Source organism: Mycetomoellerius zeteki, unplaced genomic scaffold, assembly GCF_001594055.1.
Source record: "Mycetomoellerius zeteki isolate Tzet28-1 unplaced genomic scaffold, Tzet1.0 scaffold821, whole genome shotgun sequence".
Lineage (NCBI taxonomy): Eukaryota > Metazoa > Arthropoda > Insecta > Hymenoptera > Formicidae > Mycetomoellerius > Mycetomoellerius zeteki.
The window spans coordinates 667,370-676,569 of record NW_017257853.1 but is presented as its reverse complement, the minus strand read 5'-3'; the positions used below and the strand labels follow the sequence as shown (position 1 = coordinate 676,569).

Here is a 9,200-nt window from a genome sequence, read left to right as displayed (position 1 = left end):
AGAGAGAGAGAGAGAGAGAGAGAGAAAAGAGAGGGAAAGAAGAGGGATGAGAGCCTGTAGGATAGTCGGAATTTTGCTTTGCAGATGGTAACGACTACGACGTATTCCCCTGCCCTGGCGTCTCTCGTTATATTTCGCGCCTGCCATTCGCGTCGATGGTCCTGTCAACCTTACAGAAATCGCTATCCACCTGTTGTCTGTCTGTCTCTCCAGCTCTTTATATCCGCGAATGTCAGGTCTGTATATTTTCCGTCGCGACTTCATTTTACGCTTTTAACATAATTAAACACAGAGTAACTAGAAAATACGGACGGGGCTTATTAATTAAAAGTTACTATAATTAGCAATATATTTAAATGTGATAAGCAAACTCGCGCTGATTTTAATACCTGAAAATTTATATAAAAATATTTAATTTAAAAAGTTATTAGTTTTAAAATATTAATGGAACTCGATTTAATGAAAAAAAGGTAAAAGGTTTTACATGAGCATTTTATGCTTTAAAAATTGGTTTAATGGATAATTTTAATAGGTTAAAAAATAAGGTAAACACTTAAAATTAATACATTTATGTTATTGCTCTCCAGTACTTTCCAAATATTTAATGATGTTCCACGTACTGAAAAAAAATAATGCATCAACAGCATTATTTCAGTTGAAAATAATCTTATTGATTCAATAACAGTATTAATGAAACAAACAAAATTTTATTAAATCAAGAGCATGACGTATTTGTTTCGTTAATAGTATTATTGAATTAACAAAATTATTTTCAATTAAAATAGTGCTGTTGATATATCGTCTTTTTCTTTCATTTTAAAATCAGTATATTATCGATAATATATTTTGCGGCGATTGTCGAACGTTTAATTTGCGTCGTTGCGCGGTTTGTAAATACCGTATCCTCCATGATAGATCGACCTGCTGCTTTGCCTCCATGTTTCTGTGCTCGTAATGAACCTTTTATTATCGTGACCGGTCCGTGACTCTATAAACGATATAAAATGATGATCGTTTCGCTCCCGCTCTTTTCAACGATACGACAATTATCTCTTTGTTCGGCATCGTCGATTAATATCCGTCGTATGAATGAAAATGATATTTACTTTATCGATAATATTAAATTGTGGCATACCCTTTCTTCGGAATAATGTGGCACACGCACAGGATTTCCTTTGATCTGTGCAGATATTTTAACCGCGACATATTTTATCCACACAGCGTGTGACCCCGGCATATTTTGTATATTTTCGTCCATCGTGTTTGAACAAAATTTCATCGCATTTGCGTACCGCGTAGAAAAATGAATGTTATTGCGCGAGTACAAATGTGGCACGTTAAAAGCGATCCGCTTTCAACAGGGGCATTTTATTATCCTCGGCGAGAATCGCCAAGTCGACTACTTAACGCAAAGTCGCGGCTTCGTCGTCGGCTCGTTAACATCACTTGTACGCGCGATCCGGGGACTTCGTGTTCCTAAGCACTTCGTGAACTTCCCGACGAACATGACATTCGAGCCTCGCCGAGTCTTATCGCGCGAGCCCCGGCTACGCCCAGCCGCCCCTTTATAATCCGGGACCTGGCGTGCGTAATGGTCTGGTAAACGCGAATCGCAATAACTTCATCGCGACCGGCGCGGCGAGGTGTCGCGAGCGACACGCGAGATGAAGCGATATTCTCTCGTCTGCACGCCGCCACACGTAAAGCTGAATACGGACCATGCGAACGAGCGCTAATAAACACGAATGAACAGCTTTTCGTTAAAGCGGGAGCACAGAGTCTTGCATAACACATTATACATAAGAAAATGAACAATCAAGTCTTTATTTTTTTCCTTTCCATGAAATAAAACTATGGTTGATTTTCTTATGCTTTATGGCTTATACATTATGCTTATATATTATGCAAAGGTCTCTCTTTCTATTTAGCCATTGAAATTGACCAATCACAGTTGATTATTCTTTTCACATTCAATTGTGGCTGATCAATTTTTTACAGCTTAAAGACTTAAGGCCGCAGCACAGACTGTTGCATAACGCAACCACTTAAAGTTCCCTTTTTCTGTGAAATGGAAGGAAAGGAAGGATTCTGATTGATTGATTCTCTTATGCACTATACGTTATGCGTTATGCAAAAGTGTGTACTGCGGCCTTTAAAGTTTAAGTAATGGCTTATTGTAGAATATGTGTTAGTATTCGCTCATATTTATTTAGATAAGTCGTGCTTGTTTGCGTTCATACGTCTAGTCCGGATTGATATGCTTTGAATATTTCACGTTTTGTATTGATATTAAAATTATACATATTCATTAATTTACTTTCCATTATTATTCTCATTTTTGTTCGAGTCGCAGCTTATCTCGACCTTTTTATCTTCACTCCCTCGGATATCTTACTTCGAGAACTAAGAAGCGCTAAGGAGAATGGCAGCGGGTCAACTTTCCGTTAGAAGAAGATCCTTCGCGACTTGGAAGATTTAAGAGAAAGGAAGGAGGGAAGGCAGGTGCGATTTACGCGACGACCCTGTATATCGGAAGCGCTCGGTGAAAACACTTCGGTGTAAAAACAGAGTTAGTGGCGTAATCCGGTCGCCACCATCCCCGTCCACGCGCCGCTCCCATCTTCCCCTCCTACGGTCGAGCCCTCTCGTCGTCGTTCTCCCTTTGCTCTTTCGCGGGGATATGAGAGAGCGCCGTTGATGGGGTATACTGAGAGAGAGAGTCGGCAGGGACCGTAACGGGCCGGATTCAGGCTCTCTTCCTGTCTTAGTGGTGTGGCGTTACCATGGTAACAGACTGTAAGCCGCTTAACACCCCCTCCCCCCAGTAGCCCCACTCTGCTCTCACTCTTCCTCTCTCTCTTTCTCTCCTGTCGCAACCGCCTCTTCCTCCTCTTTCGAGCCCGACGGAATCCTCGTGGCACCGACACACGGAGTCAACCCACCCCGTAGTGATACTCGTGGCAGAGCGGGCGGTAGTAAATGTCGTTTTCCCCTCTCCGTTCCGCATCCCCTTTTCGCCATTCTCATTCTCCGCTCTGCGACCAGGCATGTTTTCGCACCCTCATCCGTAACGAGCGGGCGAGAAGTCCCTCGACTCGAAGACGATATCTCTCGTCTGTCATCGACGACGATCGCTCCTTCGTGAAGATGTATATCCAAGCGATGAGGAGGAGGAGAACGACGATTAGCGTGATAGAGTGTCATAGAGGATAGCGGCGGGAAAGGAGGGGTAGAAGAGATAAGTTAGCTCGTGTGAGAAACGAGAGAAACTTGCGGTCGGAAGTTTCGGCGACGAAGTGCATGAACGCGGATTCTGTCCGTACGCGACATCTCGCGGTTTATTCAAATGAGAGCAGGGGTGGGTTGTATGGTAAGGGATGAAGGAACGCCGACTGTGAGTCCGTGAGAACAAAGGAGGCGAGAAGAAAGAGAGAGATACCGCGCCGTTAAATGAGAGCGCTTTTCGCAAGAGTACAACCCCTCCTCCAAGGGTGGCGCGCGACATTCTCGCTGCAACATCGCGGAAAAAGAACCGATGATGCATACTCTTTTTTTGCCTTTATCTTTAACGACCAGCAACGTGACATGCGTTGTACTTAGATACGTTGCCAGTTGTTCCCCATTAACTTTTCCCTTTCCTTGTTACTGCAACATTGACAAGTAAGAGATGGGCGACGTTGGAGAACTAAGCGGATACCGAAATGTGGAAATCGAGCGACGTGAGCGCAGCGGGGGTGAACAATACGAATGGAAAGGAATCTGATTCCGATTTCGGGGATGGGAACGGCAGAAGAAGGGGGATGCAGAGAAGATGATAGACTGAATAGAGATGAACAATGAATATATAGCTCGGAGAAAGAGGGAGGAAAGGGCGCGCAGTAGTGCGAAGACGTCTGCATTCCGTTGATGAAGAATTCAATGGTGGGATAGACTACTCCCTTCGAGAAGGAGGCGAGGGCCATCGGGCATTATCTCTTTATTTTCTCGTTTTACCTATGGGCTTTTTTTCGTGCAAGAGAGGAGAGGGTGATTTTCTCGTTCTCGGCCGCTCTCTTTGCGAAGACAAAAGACCGTTCGCATACCGACGTGCGTCGCTAACTATGAAAAAAGGGAGCTTGAAAAGAGATAGCCACAATTCTTCTCTGCTAGCGTCGCTTCACGATTTCTACCCTTTTTACATGGCTTTTTTTTATTCTCGTCTCTCGACTGAGATTCCGTGGTATCGATGTCTGCTTGGTAAAATTCTCTTTGATTTTCTGTGTTTAAATTACATAAAAGGCAGTAATGATTCATGCTGCTCGAAAAGATAAAATTAGGAGTGAAATAATTTCATCAATTTTTCTGTGGCAATTTTTGAAATGTATTAAAAATTTTAAAACTTCTTGGAAAAATCAGCACTTTAATTGTAATTTGACAGCATTATTATGCTGTAATATTTATGAAATGATTTCGATTAACCTATTGAACTTGTTCTGTTTTAATTTAAATTTTGCAAAACGGATATTGAAATATCGATGCTTTATGCAATATCATTGCAACTTTATATGCAGCATTATATACGCATGCATATATATGCATATACACACAACGTTGTACTCGTAGATGTACACAATGCAGCGTCTGGGTCAAACCTAGAAAACAATGTTATGAAAATGCAATACATTTCGGAACTTCATCACATTGATGTCAAGGATGATGTACCATAATGCTATTTAATTAAACTACGTAGTCGCGCGTGGCATTTTTTAACATAATGAAGGACACAAGTCGCACGAAGTATTTCTGCATATGTTAATTGAAAAATGTTGTAATTAATAATACTAGTTAAATAGTACAAAAATATTTTATAAGTTTACTCACGTCGAACGAAGGGTGTTGTTGTAATACGCTCCAGACTATCTATATAATTCTCTTTTAATGATACTAGCTGTGTTTTTTAGTGTAGTACTTTAACATTTGCTTTCGATACACGTTTTCCTTCGCGTTGCATCTCAAGTTACGGCACAAGTTAAAGCTTAAATTAAAACTTGCATTGCAACTTAATGCCTCCTCGCTCGTCGCGTGTATTTTGATAATAAAAGCATTATTCGTTCCATCTACCATTACGCGCTTATTTTATCGAAGCGTAACACGATCGATTTATAATTATGTTTTGGAATTAACATTATGTCTACTTTCTCGATTATCCAGCTCGCTTTACCAACCGCGATTAATTGTCGCCGTCGGTTTGTCTAATTAACGAACACTAGTTCGCGCGTAGCTGCCGACGATATTTTATTACCGGTTCGCTCGACACTCTTCGCCGTAAATTCTAATTATTGCCGCCATTACAGCGGCCTAACGCGCATCATGTTTTATCACTCGTCACTTCCGTCGTAAAATCAGAAATTTGAGAAAGGAAAACGTACATTTTTTACGTAGACGTTCAATCACATGTTTGTCGTTAGTTTTTCTAGTTGCAATTGATCTCTGCTAAAAAAGAAGAAAGAATGCAAGCAATATCAGCGATATTAATAGTAATTTATATCGCTACGTTAAATTGGTGTCTCAATAAAATATTTAACAAAAAAAATTTTCAAATTAAGACGAAAATACAAAAAAATTCAAAATATTATTGAAAGTCCATAAAAATTAAGAAATTTTGTCTGAAAATTTTGGGAAAAGTTATGGAATTTTAGAATGAGGAATTTATGACAATCCTGAAGTAATTCATTGAATTCTTCAAAATTTATATATTCGCAAATTTGGGATCTCAGGTTAATCAACCTGAAGAGATATCTTTGGATCGATGCGTCTGGTTTGCGTGTACACGCTCGTTGATACTTATTCCCTTTCTTGCCTTACCTCTCGCCGACCGCTTCGCAATTAATCTTCCACGAAGTCGATCATGCTCGGCCGACCTCCCCGGCGGGTCACGTCAACACGAGCGCGACCTTCGATCCCGCGAGGAGAATTATGAAGCACGCTCGTTACCGAGCATATGAGAGAGAGAGAGAGAGAGAGAGAGAGAAAGAGAGAGAGAGAGAGAGAGAGAGAATGCACGTGTGTGGAGACGACGGGGTCGCTCGTTAATCTTCGCCCGATAACGCCTCTTCCAGGATGAGCGTATGAAACGTACACGTTTATCGAAAGTTTGTTACCGCGAGCACTACGTTATGTAAGAGTCTCATACGACATCGATAGGTAGATTCGAGTAAATGGCGCGGTTAATCGAATTTCTATCCAGAATAATTAGGCGTGTAACATATGTATCCTTCGAGCGACACGTGTATTCCTCGAACCGTCACGAACGGAGATTGATTCAGCAAGTCGCTATGAAAATCCGACGAGAGAAGATCGTTGCATTTCAATGACATTGCGATTACATCTGACGCGCGACATTTATTCGTGTCAAAGCGATCCGCGCCATGTTGACGTGTTTCCGACCATCGAGGTCAAGATCTATCTACTACACCCATAGATCTTAAGTTAAGTTATGCGCGAGCGTAAATTTCACACGGACCCGGGCGTTGACCTCTTCTGTTCTCTTTTCAGGTCTACAGCCCGCCAGCACCAAAGCTCAGCCAACCTCGATTGGCAAGTCCCACCGACCCAGTTCCGGCGTACTACCTCAGGGTCACACCCCGGGACCTGGACCGGGCGGGCAGCAAAATAGCAGGAGCTTTGCCGCTGCCTTGAGGAGCCTGGCCAAGCAGGCGGGTCCCGCACCTCAAGAAGAGGAACCGCGTGCCAGCCCGAAGAACCGGGCGCCACCGCCTTTGGTCAGAGGTCCTTCCCCTGCTAAGGTGAGTAATTGCACCAGCCGTGTTATACCTTATCCCTCTCCCTTGGCCTTTTTCGCTCGGGACAGAAGTGCATCCGTCTCGAAACGCGAACAAAGGTACCCTCGACCTCAGACTCGGTGGTCCCTATGATCGGAATAATAAGCGACCGCTTAGGTATATAGCGGGCGCGGCTGAGAAAAATCGTTGACATCGGTCGTCTTGGCTTCTTCTTCACCTTTGCGACGTGGACGATGCGTTTTTTCTTTTTCTTTTTTCTTTCTTTCCTCGTATGGTTGGGTCGACGAAGAATATCGTAAATGATGGATGTAGAAGAGCATGGGCCAAAAGGGGGTGCATATATTTGCGTTCTCTTCCGAATCTTTTGGAATTTGCTCCTGATGACATGATTTATTTTACGATATTACCGACACTATTGCGTTCACAATATACTCAGAAAAATTGAAATTGCATACCTTTTGCGAATCTCGTATAAGTATATTATAAATCGCAAGGGAGAAAGAAAGGCTGTGTACAAGCGAAAAAATGTTTTTTTTTATCTATTCGAGGAGACGGAAATTCAATTCCAGACTTAACGATCTGAAAATGCAATGTTCGAAATTAGAAAAGATTTTAATAGATGACTTTTCATCCGATTTTTACGGCGAAGAGTCTGCAATTAAGAGAAAGCGTGTGAATTCTGGAACATCTTGCGCGTGATCGCGGTTGATCTCAGGCTATTCTTTAAGAGTAATTGCTACCGGAAATTAATGTCTCGTCATCAAAGGCGAAAGTGTCGAAACGGGATAAAATTACCGCTGCCAAATGGCGCGGTAGGAAGAGAGAATGATTTGGAAGGCATGCGAATCGAACGGCTTCGCAAGATTGCGAAGTGTCAAAGGTTCAGAAATAGATGAAAATGCAGCCAATCTCGGTAACGAAATGAAAAAGGTGGTTATTCTGACGGAAAGAGAATAAGGTAGTTTCAATTCTCCAATAATCGGAGAGATCAAAGATCCTTTTCCTATCTCGATTGTATATTGCCCGCGCTATTGCATTGCAAATGCGAGACTTTTCTGAACTTTGGCTCCCGCTGACAATCTGGGTTAAGTAATCCGAACTGAACGGTACGTTTCTCCTGTTTTATTTACAATGTAAACAGAAAAATTCAAATTTCTCATACATCGTCGTCAACAGAAGCGTCTTTTTTCCGATGAACAGAAATAAGATTTTGGTAATAATTGGATAAGTCAATATCGTCTGAGTTTAGAAATCTTGCAGATCCCGTTGGATTGATCTAAAATTACTTAACATTTATCTATAATAGTATAATAAATTCTTTGTCTTGACCGGAGGTACGCGTTCCTACCAATTTCCATGGCAAAGTCATTCGAGCGGCAATTCATTGCCGGTTCGATGCACGACTTCGTTACAACGCCCGGCAATAAACTACGAGACCGCTCGTAACATCTAAGTGGCGGAAGAGACTATAAGCTGAAGAAAATTTCAGGCAATTTGCGTCTTCGCCCAGCGCCTTCCAGGAAATCGTCTTGGAAATATTATTAACTCTCGGAACAGAACCGTGCCTTACTCTAGATTTTTTTCCCACGAATCACAGTATTCGCGCATTGCTATTTTTTAAACTCTTACGCCAATGATACGCGATTTATTATTTTGAAGATTAGGTATGAAACGCATGAATTATTCAAGTATATTAAAAAAAAAACCGATGTCACACATCTAATATTATTGATTACACTGTCCATTTACCGTATAAAAAAAGAAAGAAAGCATGTATACATTTGTCGCATGGATTAAGGAATGTCGTTTATTTATTTTTCTAGGAGCGGTCGACGCACGAACGAAGACCTGAAGAGATTCCCTCCTTGTACACAACTGCCAGACCTGTTGAAACCAGCAAACACAGCGTAACTGCCGCGGCTACCGAATTGCTGGCTCGTTCCGGTTTTCAGCCATACCGGCCCGAGCATCATCCGGCCCATCCACCGGCATTCGCCTTGGATCCCGCGACCTATAGCGCCTATCATCCCGGTCTTTATCCACCGCCGCACCTGCCGCACGCTTATAGGTAAGCAACAATATTGTTTTAACGGTTTAGCATTGTTAAAGCAGAAAAAAGAATCTTATGTGTGTTGAAGAATTTTATTATCTATTCTATTATCAATATATATCTAAACCTTTCCAAAATAATTAGTCAAAGTTTTAACTAATTTTTCGTGTCTTCTTATCACAGGTTAGAGGAACAGTTGTACTTGGAGCGATGTGGAATGATAAGACCACCGTTGTTTCCCGGACTGCCATCGTATCCTCTGTACGGATTGAGATACAGTCCCGACATGCTTCCTCCGCCGCCCGCCTCCCTGGGCCTTATGTCTCCCGTAATGCACGAACGGTAAGTAAAAAGATTCAGAGAGAGAG

General features: G+C 42.1%; 1 protein-coding gene across 2 annotated transcripts in view; it reads left to right on the top strand.

Moving 5' to 3' along the window:
- The window catches only part of px (MAP7 domain-containg protein plexus), a 93,656-nt gene that overhangs the window by 76,083 nt on the left and 8,373 nt on the right, over positions 1 to 9,200 (top strand). For both annotated transcript variants that reach the window (XM_018459417.1, XM_018459416.1), the window contains exons 9-11: positions 6,535 to 6,785; positions 8,606 to 8,850; positions 9,016 to 9,174. In XM_018459417.1, the coding sequence (XP_018314919.1) occupies positions 6,535 to 6,785; positions 8,606 to 8,850; positions 9,016 to 9,174 (655 nt within the window). The remainder of the gene's footprint in view (positions 1 to 6,534; positions 6,786 to 8,605; positions 8,851 to 9,015; positions 9,175 to 9,200) is intronic.